This window comes from Salmo trutta, chromosome 9, assembly GCF_901001165.1.
Source record: "Salmo trutta chromosome 9, fSalTru1.1, whole genome shotgun sequence".
In the NCBI taxonomy this organism is placed as follows: Eukaryota; Metazoa; Chordata; class Actinopteri; order Salmoniformes; family Salmonidae; genus Salmo; species Salmo trutta.
In genome coordinates, this window is record NC_042965.1 from 37,922,873 (window position 1) to 37,941,006 (window position 18,134).

At 43.0% G+C, this 18,134-nt stretch overlaps 3 protein-coding genes across 4 annotated transcripts in view; 1 reads left to right on the forward strand and 2 right to left on the reverse strand.

Annotated features, from left to right (window-relative positions):
• Positions 1-1,236: 1,236 nt before the first annotated feature.
• On the reverse strand, positions 1,237-7,492 carry LOC115200509 (V-set and immunoglobulin domain-containing protein 10). Of its 2 annotated transcripts, none has more exons than XM_029763632.1 (9): positions 6,913-7,492; positions 6,424-6,735; positions 5,640-5,945; positions 5,263-5,411; positions 4,956-5,106; positions 2,970-3,254; positions 2,599-2,712; positions 2,107-2,265; positions 1,237-1,692 (listed from the first exon to the last, which is right to left on the reverse strand). In XM_029763632.1, exons 1-9 carry the CDS (start codon positions 6,959-6,961, stop codon positions 1,613-1,615), a joined length of 1,605 nt encoding a protein of 534 aa, XP_029619492.1. In that variant the 5' UTR covers positions 6,962-7,492; the 3' UTR covers positions 1,237-1,612. The 2 variants fall into 2 exon arrangements, with proteins under 2 accessions (XP_029619492.1, XP_029619493.1); XM_029763633.1 differs by having other exon boundaries at positions 7,255-7,491.
• A 115-nt stretch (positions 7,493-7,607) lies between these two features.
• pebp1 (phosphatidylethanolamine binding protein 1) lies at positions 7,608-11,758 on the forward strand. The gene is made up of 4 exons (XM_029763635.1): positions 7,608-7,819; positions 9,381-9,490; positions 11,059-11,159; positions 11,354-11,758. The coding sequence occupies exons 1-4, from the start codon at positions 7,685-7,687 to the stop codon at positions 11,569-11,571; spliced, it is 564 nt and encodes a 187-aa protein (XP_029619495.1). The 5' UTR covers positions 7,608-7,684; the 3' UTR covers positions 11,572-11,758.
• A 340-nt stretch (positions 11,759-12,098) lies between these two features.
• The window catches only part of LOC115200508 (serine/threonine-protein kinase TAO3-like), a 141,169-nt gene continuing 135,133 nt past the window's right edge, over positions 12,099-18,134 (reverse strand). Inside the window, 2 exon segments of the mRNA XM_029763631.1 lie at positions 12,099-13,478; positions 13,481-13,616. Coding sequence (XP_029619491.1) covers positions 13,456-13,478; positions 13,481-13,616 — 159 coding nt within the window. The 3' untranslated portion in view covers positions 12,099-13,455.

Genomic DNA, 18,134 nt, shown 5'->3' on the forward strand with positions numbered 1-18,134 from the left:
CAATGCCTTCCAGTCAATAATCCCATTCCGAGGAAAACGGAGCACCCATCGTGTCTTTAGATCGCTAAATGATGTAAAATAGCCTACTTGTTTTATTGCGTGTTTTAGAGTAAAAGGAGAAGAATTCATCTGATTTCCTGTATAGTACAGATTTCCTGATTGGCTACCTTGCCACATGTGCTCTTGTTTTCTATTACGTAAAATGGATTTGTCCCTGATTTGTTTGATCTACAGTGAACCATTTTTAAAGACTTCTATCTGGATTTCGGATATCGGACAGGATTAAATGCTTAGAAATGTAATCAATAGAACAATTTTCCCCATTCAAATCACTTGCTATGTTGCCATGAATTTATTCAGTGATTTTTTTTTTTGTTGTCGACATTTAGAAAGTTCGCATAGAAAATAAATACGACAATTGCCTGCTAGGGTGCGTTATATCTTCTTGTGTTACCCAAACCGTAGTGACGTCACTCACACCCAAAACATGTTTTCACAAAAACCTGGTGTGGAATCAAATTGTAGCGGCTGAAGTGTTTCCATTACCCACTTAGGTAAATTACGCATTAATAAATTGGCGACAGCCTGTATGTCCTCCCACCCATCTGTTTCGTGTTTCCCGCGCAAGCCACAACGCAATAATAACTGACTCACATATTTCTGGGACTAGTGCCAACGCATCAACGGTCTGCGCTCATGTACATCTCAAGTAATCGGATAGTGAAACTTGCCAGCCAACCAGAAAAGCAAGGCGTTTTTCGAAAATCAGGACAATCTTCGTCCTGTAAAGAAAGGGCGACGCACTATTGGTTTGGCCGGGGTAGGACTTCATTGTAAATAAGAATTTGTTATTAATTGACTTGCCTAGTTAAATAAAGGTTAAATATAAATACATTTAAAAACTATGTGGAGTAGAGCTTTATAGTTACGTGATGACGTCACGTGCCCCGCGTATCTTCAAAAATGAATCGTCCATCATCATTTATTCGGAAAAACACAGTTTCCATCATTTGTCGTGTTAAAGTTTAATAAAAAGAAAAATACTCCCGTTGAACGAATACAAATGTTGTCAATCTAGAACAGTTCTTCTATAGCTGCCTTTCCATTAAACATGTTGCAATTATTTAATTACATTTTTTAAAACATTGCTTGTCTAATAAACCTGGGTCAACGGAACCTGCCTACTGATTCGTCCATTCTATTTCTATGGATTTAATCCTATCGAAATCAAAAAAATTTTTAAACTAGGCCCTGATAAGCCTACACATTCCAACTTGTAAATTGTATATATTGTTCATTAATAAAACCAAAGAGAGAGAACTACATCCCTGCCTTTGCTTAAAAAAAAAAAAAAAAACAGGTTTAATTTTGTGTTTGAGCAATACAAAATGTTATATTATTGTCAAATATGTAATTTAATGAGGCAAATGGCAACAATTCATTGAAATAACCATGTTAAGTATCACTTAATAAGCCTGAAGCTAAAACAAAACAAAGGTCAAATGGATGGTAAAAAAGCAAACCTATATACAGTATCTACATACTGTACAAACCAAACACCAATCATTACACACACACACCAAAAAAAAGTTTTCTAAAAGTCTTACAACACCTAAAATGTGACAAGTTCATCTATATCTCGATCTTCTAGCTGTAATGGATGTTCAAGAATTTCTGCATCTTCATGGTTAACTGAAAGAGATTGGTTACAGATTTGGGTTATAGTTGCATCTACAGTATAAGGTCAATACAAAACAGCAACAGAACAGTTACATTTTAGTAATTTAGCAGATTCTTATCCAGAGCGACTTTTATGAGCAATTAGGGTTAAGTTCCTTGCTCAAGGGCACAGACAGATTTTTCACCTAGTCGGCTCTGGGATTCGAACCCAGCGCTCTTAACCGCTAGGCTACCTGCCGCCCAGTTACAGTTCTATCCACTGTATATTACGGATACATGTGCAAATACAACATTGCAACATTATTAATAGTGTCACATTTAATATCAACTACACATTTTGAAAACAACTAATATACAGCCAATACCCAAGCGGGAAATCCCCCCCCCCCTCCCTCTACAACTTGGAAGCAGAAAATCATTCCTTACTGGATGGTATTGTGTGTATCTCCACAAGTGTAGTGTTGTGTCCGTTGGTCAGAGGCAGAGGTGGCAGTCTGGGTATAGCTTCATGAAACACCTCCTCTTCGTCTGTCTCTACCAGGCTCAACACATCTCCTCTCTCCTCCATTTGCTCAAATCCATTACCTGTAATAAAATAACGTACATTTAGATTTCAAAGTAGGTAGTTAGCATTTGCATATATCTTTTAGCAATTCAGTAACTTCACAAGTCAGTTATCATCAAAGTATATCTTATATTATCTTAGGTGATGAGGGTCATATTATCCATTATCCCTTTCATGAAATTATACAAAAATAACCAGGGGTACAACTTTGGTTTTAAGGGGGGCATAACTATTATTTTTAGTTATGCCCCTGAAAATAACAAAGGCAGATAATCTGATATGGCGCAGGCAGTTACAAAATTGAAGACCTATCAACAAAAGGGACATTATAATGCATGGGAAAAAGATCTTACCCAGGCATATTCGGTCACGGTTGGAGTATATTGTTTTAGCAATAACAATCCCAGATCCTACTATCAAAATAGCTAGGAATATCCCTATGATTGCTCCAGTGTATTGAGAGGTGGCTATGGAAACAAAACAACATTAGACATGATTGATTAAGTAAAAAAAGTTAAGTCACTAAAGATAAATGAATGTACAATAGTCTAAGAAGTCTTGTTAGAAGCTAACAGGGAGGGGCAACAGGTTTAGCGACATTCCAGGGAAGTTGTTGCCTTGCTACCTTTCTGCACCTGTATGATCATCAACATAGATTATCACAAGGACCAGATGGAGTCTGCAGAGATATCCAGTCTGTAAACACACACCTCTCTGAACTAACCTTTAACTGTTAAATAGATCTCCAACTCGCGGACCATCAGTGGGTTCTCGCTCCTGCAGAAGTAGAGGCCCTCGTCCTGCTTGGTGATGTTGACTATAGTGAGGGTGAAGGTGGGACCCTGCTCTGACAGGACGTACTTAGGGCCGGAGACTACGTCCTCCTGCTGGGCTGTCCTCTGCCAGCTGGTGAGGGCTGGAGGCAGGGAGCTGGACTCTGTACACGTTAGGGTCACGTTGGTGCCTTCTACCGCTGTGACTAGTGGTTCCCCTTCAGGATAGGGGGACTCTAGGGGATGAGGAGGGAGACAGGGGTTTAGACTGGGTTAGTGATAGATACACATCTAGCTAGATATCCTTCTATACAGGTATGCACACAATCACACAAACTGCGTTGGGTGTGACATGGGAAAAGTATAGCCTGGTAAGTGGTGTAGGTAACACATTATTTTGTTCTTCCTCATTGTTTGAGTCATCTTGCCTGGTGCTCAGAAACGCTGATAAATGACTTCAAAATATCTCGCCTTTCTGGAATCACAAAGACAGCTCCCTCCTTTGCAGGTTTCTTTTGGAATCAGACCAGGTGTGCCACAGCCACTGGGTGTTTCACACATTACTAATATTCTATGAGCTTTGTACAGTTGTGGAAACCATTCAGTTGGTTTAAAGCTGAAAGTAAATAAGAGACAGATGAGATGTCTCTTTTATTAATTACCCAACATCGTCGTATCAATAAATTGGCCAATGGTAGGGTGTCCCAATAAAGCACCCTGAACTGAAAGGGGGATACCTAGTCAGTTATACAACTGAAAGGAAAGGGGGATACCTTGTCAGTTGTACAACAGAAAGGAAAGGGGGGATACCTAGTCAGTTATACAACTGAAAGGGGGATACCTAGTCAGTTGTACAACTGAAAGGAAAGGGGGATACCTAGTCAGTTATACAACTGAAAGGGGGATACCTAGTCAGTTATACAACTGAAAGGAAAGGGGGATACCTAGTCAGTTATACAACTGAAAGGGGGATACCTAGTCAGTTATACAACTGAAAGGGGGATACCTAGTCAGTTATACAACTGAAAGGAAAGGGGGATACCTAGTCAGTTGTACAACTGAAAGGGGGATACCTAGTCAGTTATACAACTGAAAGGGGGATACCTAGTCAGTTGTACAACTGAAAGGGAAAGGGGGATACCTAGTCAGTTGTACAACTGAAAGGGAAAGGGGGATACCTAGTCAGTTGTACAACTGAAAGGGAAAGGGGGATACCTAGTCAGTTGTACAACTGAAAGGGAAAGGGGGATACCTAGTCAGTTGTACAACTGAAAGGAAAGGGGGATACCTAGTCAGTTATACAACTGAAAGGGGGATATCTAGTCAGTTATACAACTGAAAGGAAAGGGGGATACCTAGTCAGTTATACAACTGAAAGGAAAGGGGGATACCTAGTCAGTTGTACAACTGAAAGGAAAGGGGGATACCTAGTCAGTTGTACAACTGAAAGGAAAGGGGGATACCTAGTCAGTTGTACAACTGAAAGGAAAGGGGGATACCTAGTCAGTTGTACAACTGAAAGGAAAGGGGGATACCTAGTCAGTTGTACAACTGAAAGGAAAGGGGGATACCTAGTCAGTTATACAACTGAAAGGAAAGGGGGATACCTAGTCAGTTGTACAACTGAAAGGAAAGGGGGATACCTAGTCAGTTATACAACTGAAAGGAAAGGGGGATACCTAGTCAGTTGTACAATTGAATGCAGAACTGATATTGACACATTTCGGGGCATCTATGTACAGTTGCAATATATAAACTATAAAGCTGAATGCAAACAAAAGGCATATCAGATGTTGGCTGGGTGTGTGTCCCAAATGGCACCCTATTGCCTACATAGTACACTTATTTACCTATGGGTCCTGTTCAAAAGTAGTGCACTATATAGGGAAATGTTCCATTCAGGACGCAGAATACGTTTGCAGTCATCTCTCACTTACTCAGGGTGAAGGAGCAGAACTTCTCCTCTCCTGGACTGATCGTAGGGTGATGCCCATTACACTTCAGCATCTGCCCATCGAACAACAACGACCTGTTCAGATTCACCACTAGATTATCTGTCTCCTCCGACTCCATCAGTTGTCCAGCCACCTAAGAGAACCACAAAGGAAATAATTGAGGAACACACACACACACACACACACACACACACACACACACACACACACACACACACACACACACACACACACTTTAAAAGCATGGTATCCAATTAAATTGTGTTTTAACCCCCCCCAAAACAAACACCTGCTTCCCCTGGCTCCCTGACTCCTGATGCTTCTCCCCCCAGAATAACGTGGGAGAGGGGTAGCCTCCAAACCAGCTACAGCTGAACTGGACATGGGACGGATCCTTCCCTGCATTCCACAGACACTCTGGATGCCTCTCTGGGGAATCTAAAGGAGAAAGATGGATGCTCTTTACAGTATAGAATTGATGAGGTATTTGGGTTAGTACACAACAATAAGATAGGTGTACAAGTCATTTGAACAAGCACCACTGGCCACTGTATCTGATAGGTATCTATTAGGAGCTTAGGATATATACCGATATTCAAATTGTCACTCAGCCCCGAGCAACCACTATCAGAGACCATTAAGCCTGTTTCCCTTATAGTCACCTACAGTATACAAGCAGCTCTGTGCTCCAGCCAGCAGCCTTCTGGGAGATTGAGTTCTGGGCTCTGCAGCTGTAGTTCCCCTGAGCTGTGGGCTGAACATCCTCTATCCTGAAGTCCAGCCATGACCCGCTGCCCACCGCCAGAGAGTCGTTACTGGACGCCACACCCTGAAACCCCCAGGACAGGTTCTGGGAGGGGTAGGACAAGCTGGAGCAGTTGAATGACACCGTGGAACCCCTGACAACAAAGAGGGTTCCGTTGGAAAGAGGCGTGGCTGGCTGGATGTCTATGATGCCATTGTCAGGACCACCTGCAAGAAGTAAACATGAGATACTTTACTATAGTGTTGCCAAAGAAGGCAGACACTTTCCACTTGAAAACAGTCCTCACAGTTTACAACAATCAAGCCTTGTTACAACCCAAGGCACCAATCTTTCATTATTGAGCAATGTGGACTGATTCCAAAACATACACATTTGTAAAAAAAAAATTATACAGTCCCATTCCATCCATCCATCATATACTACATAATGGTCAAGGTACACTGCAGTACCCCTCTGATCATGATCGTTCAAATGCCTACAAGACACATAGGCTACTACAGCATGTGCTATGAAACCAGCCCCAGCACCAAATCATCCGGAATAACCAGTTTCAAGGCAATAATTGTTCAAAATCATTTCTAGGGAAATTTACAGGGCAATTGACCAAGATACCAGTACAGTATCTGCAAGTCATTATATGAAGGACATCAACACACATTGTTATGATAGAACATAGATACTTACTGACTATTTGCAATGTGAGACTTGTTTGAGTTTTTTTGTGATGGGGTAAAGAATCACAGAGATAGGTCCCCTCATCTGATGGATTTATTCCGTTGATGTACAAACTTTGATTGAACATTATAGTCAGGTGCCCTTCACTTGAGGGTATTGGAATTACAATGGAATGATTGCGTTCAATGGTAAACTGTCCATTCTTCATCCATCGCGTGAATGAGGGGGTCACATTGGTCGCAGTGTTCCAACACGGAAGTATAATATTCTCTCCCACAGTTCCAGCTACAGTAGTTTCATCTGAGCGCCCATTTGCTGCAACTTTCATAAAAACAATGAGCAAGATCATTTAAGAGACACGCTTCAACAAATAGCCTATAAAAGTGAACAGTAGGCCTACATAGATCAAAACGTCAAACCTAATATATAACTAATTTCACTGTATAGGCTAAAAACAATGGATTATGTTTCATAAACATGTCACAAGTGGACACTCACCGGTCTGATGCATGACCTGAAGAAAAATTGCAACTGCGAAGGCATTCATAATTATTCCTCCTACTGTATAGCATATATACCCTGATTTATGGTTAGACAAATGCTTTGCTTGTCAACCTCTGTCTGACTACCTGTTGTGCATGCGGTGACACAACACACCTCTACACCTAGTTTACATAACACTGGTTAGAGTAACTGATATAGGAATTACGAGCCACTATAATTCAATATTTTTTCTTCTCCATGGAACTGCCACATGCTATAATTGTTCAGGCATTTGGCTACCTGGCTGTTTACTCGCGCGCGTTTATCCGGAAACTTCAAACCACACCCAACACTTACCTCCTTAAAGGTGCAGCAGGGTTTCATACCGCTGTCACCGCACTGCTCGACGAGGCCTATTATCTCTTTCTCTAGTGATTTCTAACTCAGGGAAAACTAACACAAAAGTGTCTGAAATGTAGGTCATTTATATATATATTTTTTTAAATCTTAAAGACACAATGTAGCTTTATCAGCAAAACGTGACAATTCGAGTAAGAGTGGACCTTGTTCATGAAAAGAACATTCTAGAAAGACAAATTCGGGTCATTGGGCAGTAAAGTGAGGGATTGACAGAACCTTAGGCCAATCACAAGTGATTACTGTAGAGCTAGACGTACTGTGATTGGCCTAAACGCAACGCATAGTCCGGACTCTGCCTGCCCCCTTGTGTTTGTGTGCAGAATAAGTCAAAGCAGCTCCTGTTAGCAGCTCTCCGGAATCAGTCAAAATGCCGGTAGATTTAAGCCAGTGGACAGGGAATCTTGCACTAACAGAGGTGGATGAGAAGCCTGCACAGACCCTCCATGTCAACTATGGCTCTCTTGAAATCGACGAGTTGGGCAAAGTGCTCACGCCAACACAGGTACTGTCAAAGATGAACGAACATTTTATTTTTTTTGAGAACTAAACTAAGATAGACCATGCCTGTCGTTTCCAATGGGACCAAACGAGTCATAGTGGTCAGAACAAGCAAATGAACAAAGTAAAGGAGTATTCAGAAATTAACATTGTGTAACTGTGATAACTGCAGAGACTACAACGCCTTTTTCTTTGTGCCCCACACTCGTTTATTTTACAATTGTGTTCTGTGAGCAATGCCCTAGATTTGTTCATGTCGACTCAATTAAAAAGTAAAACAGCTAATCGTGTTTGGTTAATATTATTTAGTTGCTGACCGTTCTCCCACACTGTGGTGTACACTGTTCGAATGAGTTACTCGCCGTTGCATCAGCGTTCATCTTTGACATAATAACTAACGAGTTAGCGAATATTTTTTAAATAACTAAACCAAGATAGACCATGCCTGTCGTTTCCGACCGGACCGAACGAAACCAAACAGCTAGCGGGCTCCTATTGGCGGGTTCAGCCTGTATGTGCGCCGCCTATCTGAGCCTTTGCACTTCTAAATGCGATTATACAAATAATATAAATATATATATATTATTACACACAGAAATACTTTTGGAAAGGGTAAAGTCTACAAAACTTAGTCCACTCTGTTCATAACATATTATAGTTTTGGGAACAGAGAACTGTATTGAGAACAAATGTTTAATCGATGAGAAAGTGTGCAGAAGGTCAGGCAAAATCCATATCTTGTCCGGTCAGTGTGCTTCCTCTCACTACATATTTGGTAGTGAGCGGAAACGCCAAGCGGATGCTTCACATTCATACATCCGGTAAAATATGTAATTCTATCTGTGGAGCTAGCTTGCATACTAGCTAGACTAGTGTCGAATAGAATTCAGAGTTGAAGGGTTTACAGTACGTGCTCACGATTATGCTCAATAGATACATTACATGAAATAAGCTCATTTAAAAAAAATTTATTGATTGGTAGCTGAATAGCCATATTGATTGCTAGCTAGCTAGAATTTGCATGACTAGGTTTATTTGCAAAAATGTGACACAATGCACAAAACCGTGTCAGTGTGCAATAATGTTCCAGTCTTGCTTAGACTGCATAAGGTGGTCTGACCATACACTGACTGTCTGCACTGCAGAGACGAGGGTTGGGCAATGAATGTATGTCAGTCAGCACTCGTAGTGCAAGATTTTTGGCCTAATTCAAATGAACAATTATCCACAGTTCAATCTAATATCCTTAATACATTAAACTGATTTATGTTGCTTATTGTTTGTTATACCAACTATATTAACTGTGATTTGTATTTGTGATAGCAACCATAATTATTTATCAAATTTTATTGGTCACATACACATGGTTACCAGATGTTAATGCGAGTGTAGCGAAATGATTGTATTGTGATACCAACCTTGACTTGTTGTGAAAGTATTCTTGGCTTGTAGGGTATTTGTTGTGAGACCAACTATATTGACCACCGCTTGTGAGTTATTACCAAAATGGGATTGGCTTGTATTTGTGAGACCAACTACATTCCCCGTGGTTTGTTTCTTCACAGGTGCAGAGCCGTCCCACCTCTATCGAGTGGGAGGGGTGTGACTCCACTAAGCTGTACACCCTGGCCATGACCGACCCCGACGCACCCAGCAGGAAAGACCCCAAGTTTGGGTAGGCTGCAGTAGGGCTGGGCGATATATCAAATTAATTAGAATTTGTTTTAGCTCTATTCTAAATGCATGTTTCTCCAGAATTACACTTATTGTATTTTTGAGCGTTAATGTCTTTTTTTGGGGTGGGGTCTCTTCTCCTTCGCTCCTTCTGTGCTGTGTGCACCTTTCCATTTTCTCTCTCACACACACACTTACAACAACACTGAGAGATCACTTAGTCTCTGACAAGCGGTTTCAACTTGCTATTTGCGTTTGAGGTTTGGTCCAACAGAATGGGTCACATGGACACCAACACATATAATAGAGAAGTTAACCGTTCTCATGATACACTTTTTTATGTCTCAACTCTCAACTCCTCAAATTACGTGCAGAGCAGACTACTGAAACAGGAGTATCAATAAACATTGATTATGGACAATCAAGACTAATACTATGTTGTATAAATGTGCAGTAAGCATTAAACACAATTATATAAGGATTTGGTAACCTGTTCTCATTCTGAGAAATTAGGTAGGTCACTTAATATCAACATCTGCTTAACATTTTTATAAAAATGTCCTGATGAATACAAATCTAAAAAAAGAGTTGAAGGATCAGTTTGTTTTTGGGCTTGAAGTTTTTGCACAGCTTTAACACAACATTATTCACTTGTATCGTCATGCTCGTTCTGTCTTATTCTCCCTCTCTGGTTTCTGCTTAGTCACATTTCAAGTGCCATCACAGCACAAGAAACAGAAACACTGACATTGTATCGTTATTCTTTAAAAGAAAGCAAGCCTAGGAAGTTATCCAGCATTTGTCATCTTGTGACAAATTTACTGACTTGCCTAGTTAAAATAAAAAATACCAGGAGATTGGGGGCCCCGTTGGCATTAGACTAGCACTGGGCTTTGGTAACTCGTTCTCATTCTGAGAAATTAGGTAGGTCACTTAATATCAACATCTGGGGAAAAAAAGTGGACAAGCTAGCATGGTGTTCATAATTCAACTGTTCTACCTTGTTAGCTAGCAGATAGATCCAAGTTGGCTAAACTTGAAATGGAAAGGTTAGCTGGCTACCTTGACAGATTGCTTGACACCTGGGTTAATTTTCTATAACGCCTGCCATAAGAAGTCAGTCATTTATTAGTGAATGTGCATTATGCATTGTTTTGGTAAATTTGAACAAAAATTGCATTTTCATAGACAGACTTGAAAACCAGATCAGTGACTTGCAAAAAAAAGCAGGTTTAACTATTTTGATAAAATTAGTGGGTCTTTTGGTGTGGAGGCTTGACCTTTTCAATTGTAGAACAAAGCTTATTTCGAGAAAACAAATGATATGAATCCCCCATAAATGTGAATAAAGAATTTTTTGGGCCATATCGCCCAGCCCTAGGCTGCAAATCCCTTTTTATTGGCTCTTAGAATGATTGTGCAAAACGTTGCTTGACCTTTTTACCCCCTGATGATTTATGAAGCCAACTGAGATTGTGTTATCGATAAATGTTTTCAAGACACCTGAAGTGTAATCAAGGATGTTGGATAACCATATTTTTTTCCCCTAACGAATGTATTCTTTTGAAGGGAGTGGCATCACTTTCTGGTGGTGAACATGAAGGGAAACGATGTATCCAGTGGATGTGTTATGTCCGACTACGTTGGGTCTGGCCCTCCAAAAGGCACTGGTAACCTTAACCAATGATTGGAGCAACTTCTATTCCTCTAGGAATTTCTGAAGCTTGAATGTGTGAAATCTCTACAGAGTGCGACACATTTTCTACACAACTGGTTAAGTGTATTATTGGACGTGGTGCATTGCTTCACACAGCCTCATTGACCACGTGACATCTTTGTTCCTGTCTTTGTGTGTCCCCCCCAGGTCTCCACAGGTATGTGTGGCTGGTCTATGAGCAGTCAGGAAACCTCTCCTGTACGGAGCCCGTCCTCACCAACTGCTGTGGAGACAACCGCGGGAAGTTCAAGATCCAAGCCTTCCGCCAGAAATACGGACTGGGAGTTCCCGTGGCTGGAACCTGCTATCAGGCAGAATGGGATAATTATGTCCCTAAACTCTATGAGCAACTGGCTGGAAAATAAACAAAGGAGTATTCAGAAATTAACATTATGTAGATAAGAACTGCAGAAACCACAAATACTCTTTTTTTTTTTTTGGTTTGCCACACTGATTTATTTTACAATTGTGTTCTGTGAGCAATGCCCTAGATTTGTTCATGCTGACTCATTAAAAAGTAATCTCTCTATCCCCATGATCAGTCAAACAAAACAGCTAATCTTGTTTGGTTTATATTCTTTAGTCGCTGACCGTTCTCGAACACTGTTTGAATAAGTTACTCTGGGTTGCATCAGTTATTGTTGTAGACACTGGCAAGGTGCTGGAGGTGGTGGAATGCTCCTTTACCACAACTTGGCCCTGCATAAACCATTCAGTAGTGGACCTTGAATGTGGCCAAGAAGTCATTACACCATATTAATAGAAAACATAAGCAAACTCAACTCCATGACTACCTGTATACAGCAAATCATGGATTTCGGTTATCTAAGCAAATGCTACCTCATAACTTGCTGTCAAAAATCCAATGACAGATAATAAATCCAGACAGAAGTTGTGTGATGAGCACTTTATTTACAAATATAATTAAAAGCTCTGACAGATTCATGCTTTCTCTTAATCCTGGAAAACAAAATGAAAGGGCATGCAATGATAAAGCATTTATTTACTGATCTGGTTTATAAGAAAATACTCCGCAGCTTTTAAAGCAAAAAGAATGACGAATTTCAGACAAATGTCGAAAGAAACACATCGAGTCGACTTACTGAACGGAGTATGAGAGAAATCATCCATCATTAAAAAATACGAAAATAAGTAAAAGCTCTACATAAATTGTTTTATACACAAAATACATGTCCCTCCCCCTGCGACAAAGCCCTTTGTGCTACCTGGGAGTAGGGATTCACATGGGTGCCGTCTCAAATCACACCCCTATTCCCTATGTAGTGCACTATAATATATAGTGCACTAACCGTTGCCCTATAAGTACTGCACTACATAGGTAACAGGGTGCAGTTCCAGACGTAACCATGTAATATTCACATTACATGCCAGTGCTGAGAATCAGTATAATAAAGTGGAGTACCAGGATGCATTGCAAGTCTCCCTCCCAAATCAAGTTAATAATCAAATTGATTCACGTACCAATATGTACATTATGACTTAAAACATTTTCTCAACATATGAAATCGCTTACATTTTTTACATAAAAATGTCCTGATGAATATAAATCTAAAAAAAGAGTTGAAGGAACTGGAAGCAGCGCCAAGAAGACGACAAGGCTGCAGAAGGATCAGTTTGTTTTTGGGCTTGAAGTTTTTGCACAGCTTTAACACAACATTATTCACTTGTATCGTCATGCTCGTTCTGTCTTATTCTCCCTCTCTGGTTTCTGCTTAGTCACATTTCAAGTGCCATCACAGCACAAGAAACAGAAACACTGACATTGTATTGTTATTCTTTAAAAGAAAGCAAGCCTAGGAAGTTATCCAGCATTTTTTGTCATCTTGTGACAAATTTACTGACTTGCCTAGTTAAAATAAAAAATACCAGGAGATTGGGGGCCCCGTTGGCATTAGACTAGCACTGGGCTGGTGTGTGTGTGTTAATGTGTGACTAAAGACCCTAACTGGTCAAACCAGACCAGGTCAGGGGGAAGAGGGTCAGACCAGAGGATGAACATCGACAAACAGAGGTCACAAGGAGGTTACCAGGGCTGGTCTAGTCATCCTTGGGGGGGGTCCAGGGCCCCCAGGTTACCAAGGCTGGTCTTGTCATTTGTGGGGGTTCAGGGCCCCCAGGTTACCAGGGCTGGTCTTGTCATTTGTGGGGATTCAGGGCCCCCAGGTTACCAGGGCTGGTCTAGTCATCCTTGGGGGGGGGACCCAGGGCCCCCAGGTTACCAGGGCTGGTTATCTGTAGTCATCCTTGGGGGGTCCAGGGCCCCCAGGTTACCAAAGCCCAGACGGAGACTCTCCATGTCGAACGTGTCAATCTCTCTTGACTGGCGCTCCAGTAGGTGCTTTATCCTCTCTGTACGCTCCTTCTGAAGGGAAGCCAGCTCCTCTTCGATCTACAAAACAACAACTTAGTTCATGAAACTATTAGAAGCAAGAGTATTTGGAATCACAACATACTGAAGTAAGGTATGAATGAGTACTGCTGAGTTTGACCTGCAACAGCTGCTCGTTCAGGTTTTTGCTTTTTTGCTCAAGCTAGTCTAGGGGATTGATTTGAAATTCAGCATGAATCTATAACCACTCCATAGTCAGCAAAGTACAGACAGAACTACACCTGCTCTAGTACAGACAGAACTACACCTGCACCGGTACAGACAGAACTACACCTGCTCCGGTACAGACAGAACTACACCTGCTCTGGTACAGACAGAACTACACCTGCTCCGGTACAGACAGAACTACACCTGCTCTGGTACAGACAGAACTACTCCTGCTCTGGTACAGACAGAACTACTCCTGCTCTGGTACAGACAGAACTACTCCTGCTCTGGTACAGACAGAACTACTCCTGCTCTGGTACAGACAGAACTACACCTGCTCTGGTACAGACAGAACTACACCTGCTCTGGTACAGACAGAACTATACCTGCTCTGGTACAGACAGAACTACACCTGCTCTGGTACAGACAGAACTACACCTGCTCTGGTACAGACAGAACTACACCTGCTCTGGTACAGACAGAACTACACCTGCACTGGTACAGACAGCACTACACCTGCACTGGTACAGACAGCACTACACCTGCTCTAATACAGACAGAACTACACCTGCTCTAATACAGACAGAACTACACCTGCTCTAATACAGACAGAACTACACCTGCTCTAATACAGACAGAACTACACCTGCTCTGGTACAGACAGAACTACACCTGCTCTGGTACAGACAGAACTACACCTGCTCTGGTACAGACAGAACTACACCTGCTCTGGTACAGACAGAACTACACCTGCTCTGGTACAGACAGAACTACACCTGCTCTGGTACAGACAGAACTACACCTGCTCTGGTACAGACAGAACTACACCTGCTCTGGTACAGACAGAACTACACCTGCTCTGGTACAGACAGCACTACACCTGCACTAGTACAGACAGAACTACACCTGCTCTGGTACAGACAGAACTACACCTGCTCTGGTACAGACAGAACTACACCTGCTCTGGTACAGACAGAACTACACCTGCTCTGGTACAGACAGAACTACACCTGCTCTGGTACAGACAGAACTACACCTGCTCTGGTACAGACAGAACTACTCCTGCTCTGGTACAGACAGAACTACACCTGCTCTGGTACAGACAGAACTACACCTGCTCTGGTACAGACAGAACTACACCTGCTCCGGTACAGACAGAACTACACCTGCTCTGGTACAGACAGAACTACACCTGCTCTGGTACAGACAGAACTACACCTGCTCTGGTACAGACAGAACTACACCTGCTCTGGTACAGACAGAACTACACCTGCTCTGGTACAGACAGAACTACACCTGCTCTGGTACAGACAGAACTACACCTGCTCTGGTACAGACAGAACTACACCTGCTCTGGTACAGACAGAACTACACCTGCTCTGGTACAGACAGAACTACACCTGCTCTGGTACAGACAGAACTACACCTGCTCCTGGTACAGACAGAACTACAACCTGCTCTGGTACAGACAGAACTACACCTGCTCTGGTACAGACAGAACTACACCTGCTCTAGTACAGACAGAACTACACCTGCTCTGTACCAGAGCTACACCTGCTCTGGTACAGACAGAACTACACCTGCTCTGGTACAGACAGAACTACACCTGCTCTAATACAGACTGCACTACACGTGCTCTGGTACAGACAGAACTACATCTGCTCTGGTACAGACAGAACTACACCTGCTCTGGTACAGACAGAACTACACCTGCTCTGGTACAGACAGAACTACACCTGCTCTGGTACAGACAGAACTACACCTGCTCTGGTACAGACAGAACTACACCTGCTCTGGTACAGACAGAACTACACCTGCTCTGGTACAGACAGAACTACACCTGCTCTGGTACAGACAGAACTACACCTGCTCTGGTTACAGACAGAACTACACCTGCTCTGGTACAGACAGAACTACACCTGCTCTGGTACAGACAGAACTACACCTGCTCTGGTACAGACAGAACTACTCCTGCTCTGGTACAGACAGAACTACACCTGCTCTGGTACAGACAGAACTACACCTGCTCTGGTACAGACAGAACTACACCTGCTCTGGTACAGACAGAACTACACCTGCTCTGGTACAGACAGAACTACACCTGCTCTGGTACAGACAGAACTACACCTGCTCTGGTACAGACAGAACTACACCTGCTCTGGTACAGACAGAACTACACCTGCTCTGGTACAGACAGAACTACACCTGCTCTGGTACAGACAGAACTACACCTGCTCTGGTACAGACAGAACTACACCTGCTCTGGTACAGACAGAACTACACCTGCTCTGGTACAGACAGAACTACACCTGCTCTGGTACAGACAGAACTACACCTGCTCTGGTACAGACAGAACTACACCTGCTCTAGTACAGACAGAACTACACCTGCTCTGGTACAGACAGAACTACACCTGCTCTGGTACAGACAGAACTACACCTGCTCTGGTACAGACAGAACTACACCTGCTCTGGTACAGACAGAACTACACCTGCTCTGGTACAGACAGAACTACACCTGCTCTGGTACAGACAGAACTACACCTGCTCTGGTACAGACAGAACTACACCTGCTCTGGTACAGACAGAACTACACCTGCTCTGGTACAGACAGAACTACACCTGCTCTGGTACAGACAGAACTACACCTGCTCTGGTACAGACAGAACTACACCTGCTCTGGTACAGACAGAACTACACCTGCTCTGGTACAGACAGAACTACACCTGCTCTGGTACAGACAGAACTACACCTGCTCTGGTACAGACAGAACTACACCTGCTCTGGTACAGACAGAACTACACCTGCTCTGGTACAGACAGAACTACACCTGCTCCGGTACAGACAGAACTACACCTGCTCTAATACAGACAGAACTACACCTGCTCTAATACAGACAGAACTACACCTGCTCTGGTACAGACAGAACTACACCTGCTCTGGTACAGACAGAACTACACCTGCTCTGGTACAGACAGAACTACACCTGCTCTGGTACAGACAGAACTACACCTGCTCTGGTACAGACAGAACTACACCTGCTCTGGTACAGACAGAACTACACCTGCTCTAATACAGACAGAACTACACCTGCTCTGGTACAGACAGAACTACACCTGCTCTAATACAGACAGAACTACACCTGCTCTGGTACAGACAGAACTACACCTGCTCTAATACAGACAGAACTACACCTGCTCTGGTACAGACAGAACTACACCTGCTCTGGTACAGACAGCACTACACCTGCTCTAATACAGACAGAACTACACCTGCACTGGTACAGACAGAACTACACCTGCTCTGGTACAGACAGCACTACACCTGCTCTGGTACAGACAGCACTACACCTGCTCTGGTACAGACAGAACTACACCTGCTCTGGTACAGACAGAACTACACCTGCTCTGGTACAGACAGAACTACACCTGCTCTGGTACAGACAGAACTACTCCTGCTCTGGTACAGACAGAACTACTCCTGCTCTGGTACAGACAGAACTACTCCTGCTCTGGTACAGACAGAACTACACCTGCTCTGGTACAGACAGAACTACACCTGCTCTGGTACAGACAGAACTACACCTGCTCTGGTACAGACAGAACTACACCTGCTCTGGTACAGACAGAACTACACCTGCTCTGGTACAGACAGCACTACACCTGCTCTGGTACAGACAGAACTACACCTGCTCTGGTACAGACAGAACTACACCTGCTCTGGTACAGACAGAACTACTCCTGCTCTGGTACAGACAGAACTACACCTGCTCTGGTACAGACAGAACTACACCTGCTCTGGTACAGACAGAACTACACCTGCTCTAGTACAGACAGAACTACACCTGCTCTGGTACAGACAGAACTACACCTGCTCTGGTACAGACAGAACTACACCTGCTCTGGTACAGACAGAACTACACCTGCTCTGGTACAGACAGAACTACACCTGCTCTGGTACAGACAGAACTACACCTGCTCTGGTACAGACAGAACTACACCTGCACTAGTACAGACAGAACTACACCTGCTCTAATACAGACAGAACTACTCCTGCTCTGGTACAGACAGAACTACACCTGCTCTAATACAGACAGAACTACACCTGCTCTGGTACAGACAGAACTACACCTGCTCTAATACAGACAGAACTACACCTGCTCTGGTACAGACAGAACTACACCTGCTCTGGTACAGACAGAACTACACCTGCTCTAATACAGACAGAACTACACCTGCTCTGGTACAGACAGAACTACACCTGCACTAGTACAGACAGAACTACACCTGCTCTAATACAGACAGAACTACTCCTGCTCTGGTACAGACAGAACTACACCTGCTCTAATACAGACAGAACTACACCTGCTCTG

What these genes read in the sequence shown, in the direction of transcription:
- LOC115200509 (XM_029763632.1), bottom strand. Translation starts at nt 6,961, where the DNA reads ATGAATGCCTTCGCAGTTGCAATTTTTCTTCAGGTCATGCATCAGACC. An exon ending in TCTCACATTGCAAATAGTCA is followed by an intron (nt 5,946 to 6,423) that starts GTAAGTATCTAT and finishes TACTTCTTGCAG; the next exon opens with GTGGTCCTGACAATGGCATC. An exon ending in CAGGGAGCCAGGGGAAGCAG is followed by an intron (nt 5,107 to 5,262) that starts GTGTTTGTTTTG and finishes TGGTTCTCTTAG; the next exon opens with GTGGCTGGACAACTGATGGA.
- pebp1 (XM_029763635.1), top strand. Translation starts at nt 7,685, where the DNA reads ATGCCGGTAGATTTAAGCCAGTGGACAGGGAATCTTGCACTAACAGAG. An exon ending in AAGTGCTCACGCCAACACAG is followed by an intron (nt 7,820 to 9,380) that starts GTACTGTCAAAG and finishes GTTTCTTCACAG; the next exon opens with GTGCAGAGCCGTCCCACCTC. An exon ending in AGGAAAGACCCCAAGTTTGG is followed by an intron (nt 9,491 to 11,058) that starts GTAGGCTGCAGT and finishes ATTCTTTTGAAG; the next exon opens with GGAGTGGCATCACTTTCTGG.